Source organism: Erinaceus europaeus, chromosome 15 (genome assembly GCF_950295315.1).
Source record: "Erinaceus europaeus chromosome 15, mEriEur2.1, whole genome shotgun sequence".
Lineage (NCBI taxonomy): Eukaryota > Metazoa > Chordata > Mammalia > Eulipotyphla > Erinaceidae > Erinaceus > Erinaceus europaeus.
In genome coordinates this window covers 37,459,670-37,482,286 of record NC_080176.1, presented here as the reverse complement: position 1 = coordinate 37,482,286, position 22,617 = coordinate 37,459,670, and the positions used below count along the sequence as shown (strand labels likewise).

At 41.9% G+C, this 22,617-nt stretch overlaps 1 protein-coding gene across 1 annotated transcript in view; it reads right to left on the bottom strand.

Annotated features, from left to right (window-relative positions):
- Window positions 1–6,204: 6,204 nt before the first annotated feature.
- Window positions 6,205–22,617, bottom strand: part of LAMA3 (laminin subunit alpha 3) — a 266,943-nt gene continuing 250,530 nt past the window's right edge. Inside the window, exons 39-45 of the mRNA XM_060174081.1 lie at window positions 21,326–21,509; window positions 17,429–17,569; window positions 12,275–12,434; window positions 12,060–12,190; window positions 9,061–9,154; window positions 7,497–7,616; window positions 6,205–6,726 (exon numbers count right to left, since the gene is read on the bottom strand). Of these exons, the coding sequence (XP_060030064.1) occupies window positions 6,581–6,726; window positions 7,497–7,616; window positions 9,061–9,154; window positions 12,060–12,190; window positions 12,275–12,434; window positions 17,429–17,569; window positions 21,326–21,509 (976 nt within the window). The 3' untranslated portion in view covers window positions 6,205–6,580. The remainder of the gene's footprint in view (window positions 6,727–7,496; window positions 7,617–9,060; window positions 9,155–12,059; window positions 12,191–12,274; window positions 12,435–17,428; window positions 17,570–21,325; window positions 21,510–22,617) is intronic.

Below are 22,617 nucleotides of genomic sequence, written 5' to 3'. Positions count from 1 at the left end.
CACTCTCAGGCAGAAGTTGAAAAACAAGATCAGAAGAAAAAATACAAGTAGAACCTGAACTGGAATTGGTGTATTACACCAAAGTAAAAGACTCTGGGGTGGGTGGGTTGGGGGGAGAATATAGGTCCAAAAAGGATGACAGAGGACCTAGTGCAGGTTGTATTGTTTTATGGAAAACTGGAAAATGTTATGTATGTACAAACTATTGTATTTACTGTTGAATGTAAAACATTAATTCCCCAATAAAGAAATATAAAAAAGAACATTGTATATTTCAAGTATGCAACACTGAAGCTTGACATTTGTGTATAGTTTCTATGATAATCACCAAAAGTCTTTATACACCATCAATGAAAGTCTTCCCCTCTCCTTTTTTCTTCTTTGCCTTTCACTATAAACTAAATCTTAGTATAAAAAAACAAAGCGGTCTATTTCAATCATATGTCTTCCAAGTTGTTTGTTCTTTTCATCATAATCAAACTTTTTTTTTGCCTCCAGGGTTATCATCGGGGCTTAGTGTTAGCACTATTAATCCATTGCTCTTGGTAGCCATTATTTTATTGGATATGACAGAGATAAATTGAGAGGGAAGGGGAAGATAGAGAAACAGAAAGATAGACACCTGAAGACCAGCTTCACCGCTGTGAAGTGACCCCCCCCCCACACGTGGGGAGCCAGACGCTTGAACCGGGATTTTTGTACCACTATGTGCACTTAACCCAACATGCCACCACCTGACCCCCATAATCAAACTTCTTAGAAGGATATTTTCCATGAAGATGACAGTGTCTAACCTCAAGTCACTCCTCTTTGCTCTGTTGGAATCTCATTCTGGCCACCTCCACTAAAATTCCCCTCATCAGCTCCTGAGTGGTTAAATCTAATGGTTCACCACACCTGGACCCTGCCCACCCCCTCAGCACCATCTGCCAGCTTGAGATCCTGCCCACTGACCCCCTACCTAAGACCTTGTTAATTCTAAACCACATCTACTCTCATCTGTCTCTTTGTACACGCTCCTGCTTCTGTCACAAAGTTCATCCTCTTGTTCTTCATTCCTGAGTTACTAATTATTAAGTTCATTGCATTTCTTGCTATATAGAGACTTAATAGTTCCACCCGTGTACATCCCTTTATATTTTATTTCTTTATTTGGTGCTATGCTTAAAAAACTACTCCTCAACACAAGATAATAGGAGTAATTCTCCTATCATCTTCTTGTAGAATGTCCATGGTTTAATTTGTTTCATTTTAATTTGTCTGAATTACTTTGGGTAGGAGATGTAAGGTGTGAGTCTACCTTAAAGGTCACACAACCTTGAGGTGATGAATTATTACCTCAGATGAAAAATGATGATATGTGGTCTGAAATGACTCCTGACAGATAAAATGTACAAACAGGAACATGAACTAGTAAAGCAAGAAGGGTAGAGTAGGCCAGTTCCAGAAATGGAAGCAGAAGCTATTAGATGTGAAGCCCTGCAACCCTCAAGTCTTCTGACTCCCTTTTCACCCAGTGTGGTTAGAAAGTGTTTCTAAGCTTCCTGAAACACAGGAAGTAGAAGGTATGTGTAACACTCACATTGATACTTAGGAGCTGCTTGCTCTAACTACCTTAGAACTTGGATAATAAATCTTTCTTCCCCTCATGGCTTCAATGAACATACATGTTAAATTTATTTCTACACTACTATTCAAATGTAAGCTAATATTGGACCAAAAACATTTTTATGCAGATATTCTCATTGGTAAGCTAATCAAAATTCAAAATTCACTTCAACACACACACACACCCATACACACTGCCACTGGGGTTTGGTACCTACATGACAAATTCACCACTCCCAGTGGTCTTTTTTTTTTTTTTCCTATTTTTTTCCCAAAGAAACAGAGAGGAATTGAGAGGGAAGGGAAATAGAGAGGGAGAGATAAAAAGAGACACCTGCAGCATTGCTTCACCACTCCACTTCGCTCTTGCAGGTGGAGACCGAGGCTTGAATCCAGGATATTGGATTCTCTTTGGATTCTCTTTGGAGGGTGTCTAAACTTTCCCTCCCTACAAGAAAACCCTGAGTAAGGAATTCAATGCAGAGAGGTTATTTGGAAGGTGAAACTAAGACCAATTGCTGGGGGCTTGTGGGGAGAAGGAGCTGACACAGAAGGGAAGGCAGACAATGAATCCAGTGTAGGATGCATGCTTTCAAGGCTTTGGGACTAGACTCCAAGGTTCATGGTAAAGCCTGAGGCATTAGCCATCTGCAAGGCTGGCCTGCTGCTTAGGGGAACATAGCTGACTTCAGTGACCCAAGAAAGACCTCAAAGAAATGCTTGTGCTGTCATTTAGAACTCAGGACAGCATGCCCTGAAGTGGTCACAGTGAAGGGAGATGAACTTTCAAAAATAGAAGCATCTTCATTTGAGATAGTTCTTACTTATGCCCACAGCAAAGTTATAAAATATAGTGGAAAGTGTACTCTCTCAATTGTTTCCTCAGAACAGCAATTTAGGAGATGTGATGAACAAAAGTTACAAGTAGTATAGAGAACTTCCTCGTTAAGTTTTTGACTTTTATGCTTTTCAGTGTTTGGATTTCTTCCCAATATATAATGAAAGCCATAAGAAAGTATACAAATTCCTTTTTTTTTTTTTTGTAACAATGAACCTTACACATATGAGGTTTTGCAAGTCCTAGCCTAGATTCACCATCCATGTACCTTTGCTTATTGCTGTGTCTTTCCCATGTGGTGCTAAGGTTTCCATCTAGGGCCTTGTGCATAGTAAGATATGGGCTTTAATAGGTAAACTATCTGCTGATCTCCATGCCTGACACTGCTGCTCCATATTCTATAGTGCTGCTAAGATCACTAATATTAACAATGATAGTCGTATAACATTTTTACATCTACTATACAGTTCAGCTCTCAGAGAAGCCTAGAAAGTGAGGGAACTAATTTCTCCTTCCTTCCTTCCTTCCTTCCTTCCTTCCTTCCTTCCTTCCTTCCTTCCTGCATGTCCACTGGACATGGACATTGACAGGTCAATCAATACTTCCAGCCTGTTTCTGTCTTTCCCTATTGGGACAGGATTCTGAGGAGGTGGGGCTCCAGGACACATCAGTGAGTTCATCTGCTCAGGGAAGTCAGATTGGTGTCATGATAGCATCTGCAACTTGGTGGCTGAAGAGCATTAAGATATAAAGCAGAACAAACTGTTAAATAATTAGGAACCTAAAGGTAAGAATAGAGCAGATGAGATTTGTGGTCTCCATTTTGGATAAAGCTAGGAAGTCTATTTTAGGTAAATTGCAGGGGGCCCATGAAAAATACATTTTTGAGGTAGAAGAGAAAAAAGCTGTCTGGTAGGACTTGGGGCAGAAGCTAAGATCAATTAGGCAGCCATAAAAATGTCATATTCTTTGGCCTAGTTATTATATTTCTAAGAATTTGTCTTACTTAATAAAGTAAGTTTTCATTGCAAGGCCAGACTCATCCTGGGTTGCTAATTGCTAGTGAATGAACACACATCACCCACACACTTACTAACTACTCCTTACTCAAAAATGTTTGCCTGTTAATCAGTAACTTTAATAGTTTTGTATTCCCAGAAGGTATATTCTTGGACAATTATAATACTGATGAATGTCTGGTGCTATAACTTGCTATGTTGTCCATTCAAAAGCAGATCTTAACTGTTCCTATAGGAACTGCTTATCCTCAGAAACAAAGCCTATAACCTGGAAAAGAAGTGTCAGCACATCTGTTGAAAACTGTAATGCTATCAACAGAGAGTGAGGTCCTTAATGTCATGGGGTTTTTTAATGCCCTTGGTGTAAGGGACACTTCTTTCAGAGATGAAGAGTCTCCTGGAATTGGGGGGGGGGGGTCATTTCCTGGTCAGAACATCCAGCTGCTACTGTGACAGCTCCCGACAAGCCCAGACCCCATTGGGGTCTGTCCCCTGCTCTGCTGTTCCCCTCAATCCACTTCTGTCCATTTTCCCATAAGAGAAAAGCTTCCCCCTTCACTTCCATGAAAAACATTTGCCCATAGAAATCTCCTAAAACTGAGTCACTTCTTGTTCCCTTGGGCCTATAACTCCAGCTAAGTTTCCAGCGTAAAATTTTGTTGTCATGTGGTTTAGAATAGTCTAAGAGTTTAAGGGGTAGAAATTAGTTCTATATGATATGCAGACTCACCCATGAGAGTCTGCCTGCTATCTCTGCATTTCTGGGTGGTGTGGGTTTGGCTCAGAGAAGTCAGAGCACTGTGAAGCTTTATGAAATGACTTGCTCCTGGACTGGCAATGATATACTGATATACACTACACCAAAGCAAGGGGCTCTGGGGAGAGAATGGAATCTGGGGCCCTGGGGGAACAGGAGGTTTGGAGTCTTTGATGGAGGGGTAAGGGACAGACACCTATTATGCAAATCTAAGAAACTATACACATGTATAAGCAAATATATGGTAATTCATTATATCCAAAATAAAATAAAATAAAATAAAATAAAATAAAATAAAATGACTTTCTCCTTGCCTTGAAGACCATGGCAGGCTGTGGTGAATCTTCCTAGGGAAATCACAGGCTAAGTGATTTCATTTTTAAAGATTCTGAATGTAAGGGGATATCATGTTTTGTTAAATAATTGGGCAGTTACTAAGACAACCATAAAAATATTTATATCCTTTGAGAAGGTCTGCCTATTTCTAAGAATTTACTCTAGTAAAGTCAATTAAGTTTGCATCACAGGGTCATATTCATTCTGGTTTGCTTATTGCAAAAAAAAAAAGTGAAAATAACCCAGTAGCCTAATCTCTGGAAGTTTGGTTGAATACATTGTGGCAAGTTCATTTAATGGCCTTCTTTCTAGCGAAAGACCTAGAAATACGGGCCACATCATATAGAAACAACAGAAAACGAACTCAGACATGACTGAGATCTCATAAAGAAATACACGTGCATTAAGAACAGAATACAAGCAACTAGAGTGATAGTTTACGAGTGGCCTCGTCCCATAAGTATTGTACAGAAGAAAAGGAAATGCCTGTTGTGTCTTCTTTGTTAGGGAGAATACACTGGGCCTGCTATTGGGTTTGTTGTTTTGTAAAGATAATACTGGAAACATGCATTTTTGTGTTCTGGTGCCAGTATCTCACCACTATGTGATTTCTCTCTTCCTGGCCTAACTTTTCTATTCTTTTTATTTCAGCCAAAGAAAGAAACAGAGGGGGTGGGAGAGAGAAAGAAAGACCCCAGCACCTGAGCTTCCTCTAGTGCTATAGCACTTCCATGTGGTGTTGGGGCTTGAACTGGACCACGTACATGGCGAGAAACTGTGTGTGTGCTCTACCAGGGGGGCTACCTTCTGATACCCAGCTAGAGCCAATCCTTGCTACAGACCACTTGCCCAGCTTGCCACACGCCTTTCTAGGAATAGTACGCACGTGCATCGCAACAATGGCGCTAAAACATTTTTGCCCTCAAGGAATGCTCACTTATAACCCAGACCTGGTGAGTAGCAGCTTCCTGTTGTAGAAAGCCAAATAGATGACAGGTTCATTGATTTGTTTAGTATTTCATGAAGGAATGTCTCCCCAGTCGGCTTGCATATTTCTTCAGAGATAGGCTTACTTCTTGCATCTGACTGTAGTTCTAACACTATGTATGCAGGGCACCTCACCAGTCAGTGTTCACTAACTACTATTAAAAGTTGTGTGGTCCGGAGGTGGCACAGTGGATAAAGCATTAGACTCTCAAGTATGAGGTCCCGAGTTCAATCCCTGGCAGCATATGTACCAGAGTGATGTCTGGTTCTTTCTCTCTCCTATCTTTCTCATGAATAAATAAAATATTTTTTAAAAGAAGTTGTATTGTGGAGGGGGGGAGTGGTAGCACACCCTATTAAGTGCATGTTACCATGTGCATGGGCTTGTGTTCAAGTCCTCAAGTCTCTACCTGTAGGGGAAAGCTTCATGAGTGGTTGAGTAGTACTGTAGGTGTCTTGCTCTCTCTCCACCTCACCTGTTCATCTCTTAATTTCTCTCTGTTCTATCAAGTAAGTAAATAAATATTTTTTAAATAAGAAGTTGTATTGTGGGTAAGATAATGAACAGGTGTTGAAGATTAAATACTATCAACAATGGCCATGAAAAAGCCATTGATTTTGTGCTAATAAAACAATATAATTTAAAGAGTACACTGAGTTTATTTAACCCCATAAATTATAACCCCTGAATATATGTAAAACTTTGGTATTTTTAAAGTGCTTTAAAATGAATTTATTATTTTAACAGGTGGGAGATAGCATTCCTTAAAAGATGTTTAATTTGTAGTGGAAAATATTACCAAAAGCAGGTGACAATTTGTTCATCATTTTCAAGGAATAGGATTTTTATATAAAATACATGCATGGCACTGAATGTTAAAATTATGGATAAAGGTAATCAGAATTCAAAATTAAGTTTTCTATAAGTCTATCTGGATCCTATTGTGAGTCTAGAATAATCTCGAATGGTGAAGGGATGTTCTGTGGGAAATCAGCTCATAAAGTTGAACCTCCTCGCTGTGTAGTAGTTCTGAGTTAGTGGTCAGGACAGCCATTCAAACTGACAGTCCCCTGAACTTCCCCAGCTTCAGTGACAGGGATAGGAATGTGGTTGACTTGAATATTCTTCAGACAGCCGAAAAATGGTTTCCATACAGGGAGCTTCAGGGTTTTCAAAGTGGCTGAAAGAGCAAAGGAGATTCATTCAATGGATAATTCATACTGGTAAATGTATGACCTTAAAAAAAGAAATCAGCTTGTGAGAGATCAAGGGGTCTAGAATCTCAGAACATTCAGACATTTCTTCTCTTCAAGCAGGCATCTGGTGGCCCACCTGCTGTGGTAAAGCAGCAAGACAGCTATGCTTCAGATTCTTCAAAGGAGAGTTCACAGGTCAATTAATAGAGAATAACTGAACTCTAGTGTTTCTATGAGTTATGGAAGGCCCTCGAAACTAACATCTGGGTCATCTGAAAAGACAATGAACAATAAAGAACAACAAAGTCCTTTCTATACAAACTTCCAGCCTTGGACTTGACTCTCTCTTACCCTGCCTGTTTTTGTTTGTTTGTTTGTTTGTTCTTGTTTTGTTTTTAAATCTTTTCTCATTCTAGCCCCATCACATTTACCAAGTCACTACCATAATTAAATGTCTGGAAAAGAGAGCAGTTTTTCAGCCCTTTCCTAATTCCTGACACTGCTTTTAAAGGATGTTAATAAATCATAGGCCTGGGACTAGGGGAAGCAGCAGATGTAGCTTGGACTGCCCTGAAAAGTGGCTGCTGCTAACAATAGCATGGGCCATGTGCTGGACTGTAGGGCCTCATTCTCTCCACCATCATCCAGCCATTGATTGCCCTGCTAATGACCTTGGGGCAGTGTGTTTTGGATGGAAGTGTTCTAGATAACAGAGAAGAGCATAGGAATAGAAAGATAGGTTTAGACACATTACCTGGGACTCCTCCCACGTATAGCGGCTCCTGAGTGCTGGTGGGTGGGAAGGGGAGCTGTCCAGCTGTATAGCTATTGTCTGCATCCAGTTCCAGGTGCAGAATGTATTGCTTTATGGTGACTGGAGGGAATGGAGGCTGGTCAATTCTATTGTCTGAGGAGGGCATGACTCACACTTTAAGGTAGTATAAGTAATATATCGTTAGTGGCTTAATTTTAGGTTATTTCTATCAGACTGTGGGAGCACTGCTAGCAAGCTAATCAGTCTATAGATAGATCAATTAATTTCTGAACATTCATGGGGTTTATGATCTTCCACACACATAAATGAATTTAATCATTAAAGAGTATCTGTGAAGATGATATTGTCACTTCCCAAAAGACAATGGGTCTCAGTTACTGAGAAGCTTGACAAGAAGGTCTGGTTATAAATTAAGTGAGCTGGGATTCAAGCATTGATTTCTTGTCTCCAAAGGCTACCTTATTTTTATGGGATCTCAGCTTTTCAGAAAACTGATTCCAAGACAGTCACTTTTGATTCTCAAGACAAAATTCCTCCCATGTTAACAATCTTAGCTAACTTCAATGCACTTAGTCTTCAAAACAGCCAAGAAGAAACTACCTACTTTTTTTTTCTTACAAGAGATAATGTCCATCAATATAGGTTAACGTATCTCCAAACTAATGTCCACGATATGACAGATATGATATGAAAGACTATGCCTGTTCTCCACCCACTGGTTTGTTGACACTGTTTTCATGAAAACATTAAATAGTTGTCAATGCATAATATTCAACAATGAACCCTAACAATGTAATAGTAAAATCAAATACTTACTGAACACTGCATATCAAAAACCAAAATGAGGGCCAGGTGGTGATGTACCTGGTGGAGCGCACACATTACAGTGCAGAAGAACCCAGGTTCAAGCCCCTGGTCCCCACCTGCAGGGGGAAAGCTTCACAAGTGGTGAAGCAGGGATTCAGGTGTCTCTCTCTCTCTCCCTCTTTATCTCTCTCTCCCTCCCCTCTTAATTTCTCCCTATCCAGTAATAAATAACTAAATAAATAATATTTTTTAAGAAAATGTTCTTAGAAAACAAAAACTAAAACTAAAATGTACTTTATATAAAGCTCATGGCTTACATTTAGTTTAAATTCATTCTCTCACTCAATTTTTGCAAAGCTGGGTGGTGAACACTACTTCTGCCTCCTTTGTGAAGGGGAAGAAACTGAGGCCCAAAGGCAGTAAACTAGTTTGCACAAGGCCACATAGCTAGATAAAAACTGGAGTTGAGATTTGACCTCTGTTCTTTCAGACTTCAGAATCAAAATCTAAATCACAGTGTTATATTACTTAAAAACAAAGCTTATCACTTTGCTGGGCTAAAAAAAAAAAAAAAGTCCAGTTTTGTTAAGGTAACTGAGGGCAGCAGCTACAAGGTTGAGAATGGGCATGTCAAGTTAGTGCGCTGACCTGGTCAGGCATGAACAGATGAGCTACAGCTGAAGTGGAGATACAGGCTCCACTGTTTGAACCACAGCTACCGGACCGGACATCATACCTGATACCAGGTGCCACTGCCCGTCACACAGAGACTGCTTAGGTGTCACTGATGTCGAGATCCCGCCTGCTTCACTGTTGACAGAAGCCGTGACCTGGAACACACATGAGTTTTCCTATTTCTTCTGAAAAGGTGTGTGGAGCCCATGGTGTCCACCATTTTCCCTTCCCAACCCTTTCTACCCCAACAGACTAGGTAGGACCACAGGAGTTGTAGGTCCCTTCTCTAGCACCAGATGGTCATGTGGGGTCAAAGGCTGTGCAAAAATCTGTTGAGTCCCTTCCAAGCAAGTAGCTGCAACCTCAGAGTCCTGCCTGAGTTGCTGCTAATGGCAGTGAGCCCTTCCCACCTAATTTGAACCCTATCCCTGTTGGACTGCACTCAAATGTTACCGATTAACCCAGAGAGTCTTCTTAGCTATTAGTATGTGACAATGACTCTGTTTAGAAGGACATGTAAAACAGAGGAGGCAAAAATACTGTCTGAGGCCTCCACACTGTAGGCTAGCCCATTCTAATAATTCTCCAATGTATGACTCATGTGGATGTTTTCATCAAAGATTGCAGCAAGCTAACTGAGGGTGTTTGTACTGGGCAGGGGTCGGGGTCAGGCACTTGATGTGCTGCTGGGTACAACTGAAAACTCCCACTTTTTTTCCCTGAGGCTCAGTGCTCTCAGTGCTTGTACAAGAAATCCACTGCTTCAAGTATCCATTTCTTTCTTTGTTTTTAATTTATTTGATAGAATAGAGAGAAATTAAAAGGGCAAGAGAAGCTAGGGAGAGAGAAAGACACATGTAGCACTGCTTTACTGCTTGTGAGGCATCTCTCCTGCAGGTGGGGATTGGAGATATTTGAACCTGGGTCCTTAGACCTGGTAACATGTGTGTTTGTTCAACCAGGTGTGCTACTGCCTCACTCCTATGTCCCCACTTTTTTGATTTAAAAATTCATTTTTTTAAATTTGATTTGATAGGACAGAGAGAAATTGAGAGGAAAGGAGGGGATGGAGAGGAAGAGATCAAGACACCTACAGCACTGTTTCACCATTCCTGAAGCTTTCCCTCTGCAGGTGGGGGTGGGGACTTGCACCCAGGTCACTAGGCAAGGTAACATGTGTGCTCAACTAGGTACACCACCACCTAGCCCCTTAAGTTCCCATTTTCAAGGTCAAAATTCTTCAAGGGCTGAGTGAATGAAGGTAAATCAACCCAGAGGACTGAAGTGGGCGTGTGTATCAGTGATCTACATCTGATTTGCATTAGATAGACAGTGCAATCTATGCTCAGGCTGTTTTCATGCTAAATAGTGTCACTGCTTTTACAGATGTCATCAGATTGAACATGTACGTGTTCGTGCACACAAGTGTGTGCACGTGTGTGCGTGTCTTTATAATCTCTCTAATACCTCTCACTGGAAACCCTTTTCTGGAAAGCCAGACTATCTCAATTTTTCTAATCTATGAGATTCTGTTCAAACTTAAAGGCTGTCACTTAAATAAAAGAAGTATTCTAGGAGCTCGATTTTTATTATTTTATTTTATATTTTTCCCTTTCTCACATTTAATATAAGGTGGAAGGATGGAAGTGAAAGAAATTAGTTCATTATAAATATTTGCCTTGAGGCCATCACTAACAGAAGCTTCCCAGAAGAATGAGATTTAAAGAGCTGTTTTTCAGAAGACCAGGGAAATAACTTGGAATTGAAAATAAGATATTGAGTAGGATTGTGAATAAAGAGGTGGGAATGAAGCAGTAGAAACGTAAGTTGAAGAAGGAATCCATGAGAAGTCAAAGGAAAGCAGACACAGCAGTCAGTCTGGCTGTCTGGCTACAGAGATGACAACAGCTATGAGTGTATGGAGGACAGTGAATCTGCAACTGAGTCCCTGCACACAAGCACAGAACAGGTGTAGACAGCTAAGAGGATGATCTCACCCATCAATTCCAACACTGCATTTAGGAACAAGGATAGACTTGTGACAAAAGGGAGGGGCTGAGAGAAAAATGAACATTTACTGAGTGCAGCATAAGTCCTAAGATGTGTTTGTACCCACATTTTATTTATTTTTAAGACATTTTGAAATTCTATTGCTAGTGATCTAACAGTAATTTACAAAGTCATAAGATTTCAGGGGTTATAGTTTTATGTGCAAGTGTATAAGTCACTGTAACCTCCACCAAAGTCCTGTGCTCCCGCCTTAGCATCCACATTTTTTGGTCATCACTGAGGCTTTGCTACTCCAGGACGACTTTTCAAAATAGAGAGAGACAAGGAGAGAGACAGAAAGAGAAAGAGAGAAGGATAGGAGGAGGAGGGGAAAGAGGAGAAGTAGGAGGGAGAGGAAGGAGTAGGGGAGGAGGAAGAGGAGAGAGAGGAGGAGGGAGAGGAGGAACAGGAGGAGGAGGAAGAAGAGGAGGAGGGGAGGAAGAGGAGGAAGGGGAAGAGGAAGAGTAGGAGGGGAGGGGGAGGATGAGGGGGAGGAGGAGAAAGAAGAAGGGGGAGGAGGAGAAAGAAGAAGGAGGAGGAGGAAGAGGAGGAGGAAGAAGAAGAGAAGGAAGGAGGAGGAAGAGGAAGAAGAGAAAGGAGAGGAGGAGGAAGAAGAGATGGGGGAGGAGGAAAACCACAGCACTGAAGCTTATTCCAGGGGTCAGGTTTGAGCCTGGATGATGCACATAGCAAAGCAGAGCACTATCCAAGTGAGTTTACTATCCACAATTTGAAGGTGAGAAAACAGAGTCTAAAAGAGATGAAGAATTTTTCCAGTTCATATGATTAAGTGATGGAACAGGGAGAAAGCCTAGCTTGTGTGTGTTTTCCCAACTTTAAAGATGAAGGAAAAATATGATTAAATTATATTATAGGGAAAAATGAAAAGTTGCCACTGAAGTCAGATATCTTACATATCAGACCATAAGTTACCGCTAAGGTCTCCAGAGATAAAACCTGATTCTAATGTGAACACAGAGACCCTTCCTATGCCATGAGGTTTTGACGTACCTTTCCCGCCTCCAGATAAACACCTAAGTGCTTCCCGGGTTGACTTCCAATGTATATTAGGATTCCAGTAAGACTTCTTGGGCGAATGCTGAAAACAAGTCTAAATTCCGGCCCCAGCAGCACAGATTTAGCTTTTAAAATGCAGAAACACAAATGAACACAGTTAAATACCATCATTGAAGGAAAAGACACAAACCCTTCTAGCTGCTTCTTACCTATGGTGATGTGACCGCCATCCTGGGTGAAATAAATGCCTTTCTCCAAAGAGCCACCCAGGCAGGGAGACACTCCAAAACTTGCAGAAGGGGTTTCCAAAGACTTCAAATCAAACTGAAAGTTCCTCAGACATCCCACAAAGCTGTTTGGTGGGAGACTCTGCAACCAAGTAGAAGGCAAAGCAAATGTTAATACGTATAACTCCCAGGATTCCATGAGCAGCCAAGGCTGAGAGTACAGGAGGAAACACACTGGGGGACTCGTCCTTCCTGTTTCAATGAGTCAGGTGGGGCTGACTGTTCCAGTTGGTTATCTGCCACAGTGCTAAGGAAGACCTTGGTACCAGATGTCTGGTGGGTGGTCAAAGTTCCAAGGTAGTGGCATCATGGTTTGTGTATGAGGGTGGGGTGGCGGAGATTATCAGTCAGTGCTGAAGCACTGACCTGGAAGGTGAATGGCCTGGCCCATTCAGTCAGCGATGTGAATGGGAAAATTTCCATCTTACAGCTCACAGATCTTGCTATCTTCTTTGCAGGTACAAATCACTTCTTAGGGTTTTATAAGTCTGTGTGGCAGCTTAATGAGGGGCAGCTGACTGAAAAAAGAGGCCAATGTTTTCCAAAAATAATAAAGTGCAAAAAAAAAAGTTCCCTACATCACTGTGTTTGGGGCATCACTACCACCATCAATTCCCAAATGCCATACATGCAAACTAAGGCCCAGTGCACAACAGGAGTGGGCTTCCACAAAGCCTTGAGTGTGTTGAACTGTCCTGGAATAGGGCCTTGCCTGGGGGCCCAGGGATGAATATGGGAGTGGGAGAGGGAGTTTCTGGTGATTTTTAAATTATAACCAGAAGTTTCCTGTTTATGTATTTTTTCTGGGAAGAAGGGCAATAATGTTATATACATACATATATATATATATATATATATGTATGTATGTTTTTCATTTGCTTGCTTGTTTGTTTTGCCATCAGGGTTTCATGCCTGTATAGTTCCACTGGTCTCAGCAGGCTTTTTTTCTCTTTTTAATTTCAGCTAGAAAGACACCGAGAGGAAGAAAGAAAGACACAGAGAGAATGCGAGACACCACAAAACTACTCCACCATTCATGGAGCTTCCTCTTGGTGTCCACGTCAGGCCAGGACCTTGTGCATGGTGATGATGTGTGTGTTCCACCAGGTGAGCTACTTTGTGACCCAACTTTCATTAAATTTGAAACAAACAAACAAAAAATCACTTCATCTCTTTCTCAGAAAGAACTATAGGATAAACTTTGTTAACTCCCTTCTGAAGTAAATGTGTTCAGGATCCTGGGATCTTCAACAACAGATACAAGGAAAGATCATATGACAGCTGTGTGTAATGTCTGTGTCACTGATAAAGTACTGGTTATGGTCCCAATGAAATGTTTTGTTTCCCAGGCTGGGGGTATGGAACGACCTGCCAACATCCAAATCCAGCAGAGAAGCAATTACAGAATCCAGAACTCCTACTTTCTGTACCCCCCAAAACAACTTTGATCCATACTCTCAGTGGGGGAGAAGTGATAGGAGGAGGAGGATAAGAGGGCTCTGAATTCCATCAAACCCAGAGAGATAGGAAGAAAAGGGAGGGACATTTGGATGAAGTAATAAAGTCATGTGGGGCGTGGATGGGAAGAGGAAGATGGGACCTGGAGGAAAAAGGGGGAAATTACGTACAAATGGAGACAGACAGTTGTAGAGATGACAGTCAACCCATATCTGCAACCTTGGCAGAACCACAGTGGTTTGCAATGAGGGAACTTGGGAATCAGAACTCTGGTGGTGGGAAGGGTGTGGAATTGTATCCCTGCTGACATGTAATTTTGTAAATTAATATTGAATTGCTATTAAAAATTAAAAAAATAAAAAAGAAATGTTTTGTCTCCTATGATTTTTCTGCCTCATACAACATATCTGAAAGCAATCTCAGACTCTCCAAGAGAGACCATCACCTAGGCTGAAGCCCTCCAAAGTGACGACAGGTTTTGATCTTCTGGAGCAAACTATGTGACTGAAGGTTGCTGATCTTGAAAACCCAACAGTTTACAGAGGAGCAGTGTTGCAGGTGCCCCCCCCCCCAAAAAAAAAAAGGCTACAAGGAAGGATGGAGTTGTTTTGGCACCAAGTCCCAATAATAACCCTGGTGGGGAAAAAAGAGAAAAGTATATAATATAGGAATATATACTTTGTGACTTTCTGGACCTTTTACTCAAACTCCAGGTAAGAATTCAAGTGGATCAGTTGAGACTAATGGATACATGGTGTCCCCAGCTATATCAGCATGACTGCCTACAAAAAATCCAAGCTGGTAGAAATGATCTGCTTTAATTATGTTCATCTTTGGCCCCAATTTGACTCTTAACCCTTCTTCCCCTACTCAAAGCAAAAATCAAACCAAAATAGGCAACCAGCCCAGAAAAGGGGACAATATGGTCATGCTGTTACATGGAGGTCAGTTACTGGGCCAGAACCTTTGACAATACTATCTTATTTAACTAACCCAAGTGCATTTAGCTCTCTGGCTGGAAAAGCAAGGAGATAAGGAAAGGCAAGAAGATATGCATCCAACAGCTCTAGAGTGGCAGCCCAAACAGTCTGAATTTGGCAAATTCAGGAGCATACCTCTTTAGATGGAATAATGACTTTTCTTCTAAGCTCCAAGTCTCCCCAACTTTGGTTCTTGAGATGATTTTGTTTTGGACATTGGATAACATTAAAATACATACCCAGTTATTAAGTTATTATTTTCCCCTAGTTCTTTTTCTTGACTTCTGATCATAGCAAGGTGACAATGCTAGCTTTGAGCTAAGATCTCTTTAAATATCCCTTAGAAATATAGATGAGATACTTGACCATTTGTAAAGCCTTTTTTCCCAAATGAAGAAAGTATAGGCCAGCTATCTGGCTAGACTTTAATGACCCCTTTATTTTTATACACTTATTTTATGGCTACTTACTATTTATAGTAAAGAATATTGGACCTCCATTTGTGAGAGTTGGTAAAGATCCTTAAATCCTACAAATGTAAATTAAATGGCTAGTTGATTGAGAACTGGAGCTTAGAAACATTATCTTTATCAAAAATTTCCACCTACATGGAGCTTGAAGGAATCATGTGAAGTGAGATAAATCAGAAATAGAAAGATGAATTTGGGATGATATCACTCATAGATAGAAGTTTAAAAACAAGATAAGAAGAGAAAATACTAAGCAGAACTTTGAGTGGAGTTGGTGTATTGCACCAAAGTAAAAGACTCTGGGTTGGGGGGGTGGGGGAGGGATGAGGTCCTGATAGGATGACAGAGGAGGACCTAGTAGGGGTTGTATTGTTATGTGGAATTATTATCCATGTACAAACTATCGTATTTTACTGTTGACTGTAAACCATTAATCCACCAATAAAGAAATTTTTTTAAAAAAAACCTCAAATCTGGGGCTGGGTGGTGGTGCACAACCCAGGGTGCACAACTTACAGTGTGCAATGACCCAGTTTCAAGGCCCCAGCCCCCACCTGTAGGGTGAAAGCTTTTCAAGTGGTAAAGGAGTGCTGCAGGTGTCTTTCTGTCTCTCTATCTCCCTCCTCTCTTCTGGCTGTCTCTATCCAATAAATAGATTATATATTTAAAAAAATTTCCACCTATAACCTGGCACAGCTATATACAAGATACTGGGTACTATACAGCAAACCCTAACATAAGGACTTTTCAAGGTTAACCCAATTACCAAATAATGTGATGATAACATTAACTATCCATTGTCTTTTTGAACCCTAAGACAGCAGGAACCTCACATCTCCACTATAGAGCCTGTATTTCCCCCAGTCCTGGAACCTTAGGATAGGGCCCACTTTCCCGCATGACTCTCCCAATCCATATCAAATAATATTGCATCTGCCTATCGCAACCTAATCAACGCAACGACTGCCACCTCAACATGCTTCAGCTCAGACTGTGTCCAGAGACTTCATGTGTGGAACGACAACCCTTCAGCTTCATTACTCGGGTGAGACCTTTCCTTTCATAGTATTCTCTAATTCCATCCCAGGTGGTTCACTTTCTAACAAAGTCCCAAAACCTACATATAGACCAGGTTCTGTGAGAGAGAGCACATGTTCACACATATCCATAAACTAGTACAAAATATATACCTGAAAGCAGAAGTACACTAGAGTTTGCAGTGAGTACCCCCCTAACACTTCCTCTCCACTATTCCAACCTTTGGGTCCATGATTGCTCAACAATTTGTTTGGCTTTGTATGTTAACTCTCTTTTCAGCCACCAGGTTCCAGATGCCATCAGGATGCCGGCCAGGATTCCCTGGACTGAAGACCCCACCAGTGTGTCCTGGAGCTCCGCTTCCTCAGAGACCCACCCTACTAGGGAAAGAGAGAGGTAGACTGGGAGTATGGACCGACCAGTCAACGTCCATGTTCAGCGGGGAAGCAATTACAGAAGCCAGACCTTCTACCTTCTGCAACCCACAATGACCCTGGGTCCATACTCCCAGAGGGATAGAGAATGGGAAAGCTATCAGGGGAGGGGGTGGGAAATGGAGATTGGGTGGTGGGAATTGTGTGGAGTTGTACCCCTCCTACCCTATGGTTTTGTTAATTTATCCTTTCTTAAATAAAAAATAAATTTAAAAAAATCCACCTATAACCTGATACATATGTTTTTGCATTTCTGGGAAGAGAAGTTTATTTATAAAATCACGAAGAACCCCTGTACTTCCTCCTTCAGGGTCAGTGTCTCAAGATTTGTGAACCTTGAATGAGCAGTGGGAAAACATCCTTTCTCTTATGAACATTAGATATATAGTGTCTTAGTGTTGCTCTTGCTTTACCACTGTAGTTCAACTTTTTCAAATAGAAAGAGAGACAGAGGGACAAAAAGAAAGATACCACAGAAGTGGAGCTTCCCCCAGTGTGGTGGGGTACAGGCTTGAATCTGGGTTGTGTACATGGCAAAGTGGATACCTTCCTAAGTGAGCAATCTTGCTGGCCTTAATTAGCTATTTCAATAAACCACTTGAGGTATTCTGAGATTCCTGAATATTGTCTACAGCTGTGATGACTACATTACATAGTAAATCAAGATCACTTATGCTTCACAGTACAAGCACTTACCCTTGATTTCCGTGATGGAGCTGATCCTAGGTAAACCAGAGCTGTGAGGCTGATGGTGGAATTTCCAGGAAAGCTTCCTTCTCGAGCCCTCAGACCATCCACAACCAAGTGTCCCTTTCCCCCATCTTGTCCAAATGCCACCTTAAAAGTAGAGAAATTAAGTTAACCAGATTCCTACCTTTGATGCAGTATTTCATTAGTGGTCAAGAGGAATTATTACTTCATTTTTTTTGCCTATAGGGTTATTGTTGGGGTTCTCTGTACCTGCACAACAAGTCTACTGCTCCTGGAGACCATTTTCCCCATTTTGTTGCCATTGTTGTTATTATTGTCATTGTTATTACTGTTGTTGTTGGATAGGACAGAGAGACGTTGAGAGAGAGAGGAAGACAGAGAGGGGGAGAGAAAGATAGACACTTGCAGACCTGCTTCACTGCTTGCGAAGTGACTCTCCTACAGGTGGGGAGCTGGGGGTTCAAACCAGGATCCTTATGCCAGTCCCTGTACTTCACACCATGTGTGCTACCACCCTGGCCCCTACTTTTAAATTTTTATAATTGTTTTCTTTTTGTCATTGCTAGGGCTTCACCACTTATATTAACTTTTTCAGTAGTGGTGGCAGCAGTGGTGGGGAATGACAGCACCAAATTTAACCCAATGGTGGTGACGAATGGGGTCAAACTTGGGTCATGTGTATAGCAAAGCAGGAACACTATCTGGGTGAGCTATTTTGCAGGCCTTAAAAAGCAGACTGCTGTTCTCTTCCTCTAAGTAAGATATACAAGTTTTGTTTGCTCTCTAAAATATTTGCCATCAACTTCTTACAAAATTGTTTGGTATTGAGCAGCAAAAGCTGAAAGGACTGAACTTAAGAAAACTTTGGGACCAGGCAGAGACACACCGGGGTACAGTGCACATCACAGTGTGCAAGGATCTGGGTTCAAGGCCCCTGATCTCCACCAGCTGTGGGAAGCTTCACAAGTGGTGAAGCAGTGTTACTTTCTCTCCCTATCTCACCCTTCCTTCTCAACTTCCCTCATCTCTATCGAGGGAAAAAAAACAAAACAAAACAAAAACGATCAGTCAAGCAGGTGACTTAGTGGATAAGAGCAGACATGCATGTTTACACCTGTAAATGCAGATGACGAAGAGGTACTCTAGTCTCTCTCTCTCTCTCTCTCTCTCTCTCTCTCTCTGTCTCTGTGTCTCCCTCTCGTTAAAAGTGCATAAAAGAAAATAAAAGACATAGTTGATCTGGAAAACTTTACAGAAGATAAATAACTAACAGGCGATAAACAGACACACACCACCCATGCAACAAAGGGGTACGGAATCACTTGAGCAGAGCCAATGAGTAAGTGAGCATCATAAACTCCTTTTTGACTCTACACATACCTAGCAAATTCCAGGTGTTGGTCTTAAGAAAACTGACAAATATTCTGTGGGTCAGAGTTTCTGCGGACAGCACACACCTGAAGCTGCCACGTGAACAATAGCACCTCAGCTAGCACAGCCCAATTTGACGAGTGTGTGAAGGATCTTTGAGGAAGCCAGTCTCTTTAGCCTCATCTGGGCCCTGACCTCCCCATTCCCAAGCCTGCACCTACCTGCAGCCTCTCCCTAGCACCTACTTTTCTGTCACTTGCTGTCAAAAATGCTGCTCATTGTCTCAGATGTTAAGACGGTTTTTGAGGGGTTAGATGGCTATGTACTCCATTGAATGTACATGTTGCCATGCTCAAGGACCCGGGGTCAAAGCCTCTGGTCCTCACCTGCAGGGGGGGAAGCTTGCTTCATGAGTGGTGAACTAGTCCTACAGGTGTTTCTTTTTCTCTCTCCCTCTATCTGTTATCTCCCTTTTTCTTTCAATTTCTGTTTCTTTTTTAAAAAAAAAGTCGAGTTTTTGAGACATGCTTCTGCCAACTTTTCAGGTTATACTAGCAGCCTGATGGGCACTTCCCTCTTGATTAATTGGCCTTTTAAGGACAGCACTGGACCTACTTAGTAAAACTAAGATGGGAGGAGCCACACATACCTTTGAGCAGAGATCCTGGAGGGCCAAGTGGCTATTGCTCTGACTCTTTGCCAGATGTCAAGGTCTCTAGACTCTAGTACGGACTCTTCTCTCTTATGACTGTGACAATACTCACTTTAGTTACCTCCAATTGATATGCCCAGTGGTGACGACTGGTCTCTGCTGTCTTCTGCCACATGGATGTCAATTCCTGATAAACACCTTGATCCGAGGACACTCCAACACAACTCCTACTCTCCCCCAGGTTGGAAATGCTTCCCTTCTATTCTCAGTTAGCCTGTACCACCTCTGCCCCATCTTCTCCACCTCAGGAAGAATATCACTACTGGTACAATTGCTGACCCCAGACCAAAGGACTGAATATTGCTCCCCTGCTTTTGTACTACAGACTCTCCATCACCAAGCCCCTGGGTCCTGCCTGCTATCCACACGCATCACAGTTCCTTGAAGTCGAGACAATGACATCTGTCTGGTCTTTGCTTCCATGCCACCCATTTCAGTCTCTTAGGCTAAGGAAAGTTTTCAAAATGTAATCCTTCCAATGTATTTTTCTTTTATTAAAGTTATCACTGCCTTTTAAAAAATTAATTATCTTTATTTATTGGATAGAGACAGCCAGAAATTGAGGGGGAAGAGGGTGGTAGAGAGGGAGAGAGACAGAGAGACACCCAAAATACTGTTTCACCACTCACAAAGCTTTCCCCTTGTAGGTGGGGACTTGGAGCTCAAACCTGGGTCCTTGTGCATTGTAAAATGTGTACTCACCAGGTGTGTCACCATCCAGCCCCTAAAGTGATCACTCCAAAGGCTTCAGAGACATTCTGAATAAAGTCTAAGGTCCTCTGTGTGGCCTTCAGAGCTTAAATCCCTGGCCCAACCTCTCCAATTTATTTTTCTTTTGATCTGTTCACACAGCTAATTTCTACCTCCAGTCTTTGTTGCTGCTGTTTCCTCTGCCTGGAATACTCCCTCTTGGACTTCCTGTGACTATTACCCTCTAGAGGAAGCTTCCTTTCCTTCCCTGCTTGATCTAAATCCTAACTGGTTACCTCCTAGTTTTGCTTTAGCATTTTTAAAGCACTTTCATCTGACATAGAGGGAAATTTTTTTCTTATATGCTCCAGTATGGTAGCTCATTGAGTGTTTCCTAAATGAATAAGTGAGTGTGATCTATAAGGATTCTTAAGGTTTTTTGTGCTGCAGATCTTCCAACAGGAAAAATCAAGTTCCCATCCTGACTTAAACTGTCTTCTCCCCCTTCCCCACACCCTTATTTTTTAATTTCAGGGGTTTGTACCTGTGTTATTCCTCTGCTTCCAGTGTACTCATTTCCTCCCTTTTGTTTTAAGACAGAGGCCATGAGACAGAGAAGAGAGACATCAGAGCACCAATTCACTGCTCGCGAGGCTTCCCACTGGTGTGGTGCTCCCATGTTGTAGCTGGGTCGTGGTGCATGGTTAGCTATGTGCTCTACTCCCTGAGCTATCTCCCAGCTCCTTCAACTGCTCTGTAAGCGTGGTTTACTTTCAAGTCCAAGAAGGGAAGCTAAGGGTGCTGTGGTGATACCATTCCAGTAGAGGGATGTGACATTTGTCCTGAAGGAGGAGCAGGACAGTAGCAGGAGGTAGGAAGTGACAGGAGCAGTCAAGGGGGGTGAGGCAGAGAGTGAGGCGTGTGGGGACTGGAGAAGCAGTGCTGGTAGGCATTGGAAATGAGACCCTTGTGTGCTGTGAGCAGCAAACCCTGCTGCAAAGATGTTGGACAACCAGTGTCTCTGGCCACAGTCCATCTGCAGGCTGACAGTCCTGCCCTTGGCTGCTCTCTGGTAGCCTGCATGCACTGCAAGCAGCCGTTCCTCTTACCTTGTGCCACCTGCCGTCATTGTACTTCTCTTTGCTTTTGAGCCTCAGTTTTTCCCCTCCTGCTCCCAAGGTGAAGACCAGGCGTCCATTTGAGAGGTAGAGAGCCATGTAGGAGCTCTTGGTGCCTGCGTAGAATACCAGCCCTCTGGAGGACACCGTCTGAATGTCCACAGTAAACCCCACCCTGTGGGGAGAAGCAAGTAACAGGAAAGCAGGCTTGAGTGCTTCTCAGATCTCTGAGACTGGCAAAGGGGCTGATTTTTTTTTCTTCTTCTTAAAGTATTTATTTTAATGAAAGACCTACAGAGAGATTCCAGAGCACTGCTCGGTTCTGGTTTTTGGTGGTGCCAGGGATTGAACCTGGGGCCTCAGAGCTTCAAGAATAAAAGGTCTTTGGCATAGTCACTATGCTGTCTTCTCAACCTGGAGTTTTGAAATGAATAATTTAAGGCAGGTGCTGATTAAATAATCTGTCTCTCTGGGGGCTTTCATTCATTTATTATTTTTTAACAGAAAGTATTTTTTCATGTGAGAGAGACCAGCTAGATCACTGTTCCACTGTGCATGATGCTGGATTTGTTGTTGTCTTTGAGCTGCATTTGTGGTGTCAGGGATAGAGCCCAGGACCTCAAATATGTAAGACAGATGCTCTACCAATTTCCCACACCCCTACCCTTTTCTGGGGAAATTTAAAAGTCATTATATTCTGTTGTTAAAAAAAATGTCATTGTTAAAATGGGGAGACAGCATAATGGTTATGCAAAAAGACTTTCATGCCTGGCATTCTGAGGTCTCATTCAATCCCTAGTACCACAAGCTAAAGCTGAGCAGTGCTCTGGCCTCAATCTCTAAATCTTTCTTTCATGAAGTTTCTAGATGGTGTACATCACGTGGAAGACAGTAGAGACAGACTGCATGAACAAAAGAGATGGAAATGTTCAGTGGAGAAGCAATTACAGAACCCAGACTTTCCACCTTCTGTATCCCATAAAGAATTTTAGCCCATACTTCCAGAGATATAAAGAATAGGAAACCTTCCAGTGGAGGGGGTGGGATATGGAATTCTGGTGGTGGGGATTGTTTGGAATTGTACCTCTCTTATCCTGCAACCCTGTCAATCATTATTAAATCACTAATAAGAAAAAAAGAAAATGAGCATTAAACATTTTTTAAAAGAAGTTTTGTTGCATCACCTCCTTATTGTGTTGGGAAATGAAGAGGAAGTTTAATGACAACCTTGGCTAGTGGTATAGTCTCAGCACATAGCAAGGAGGAGGATAACTCAGTAAAAT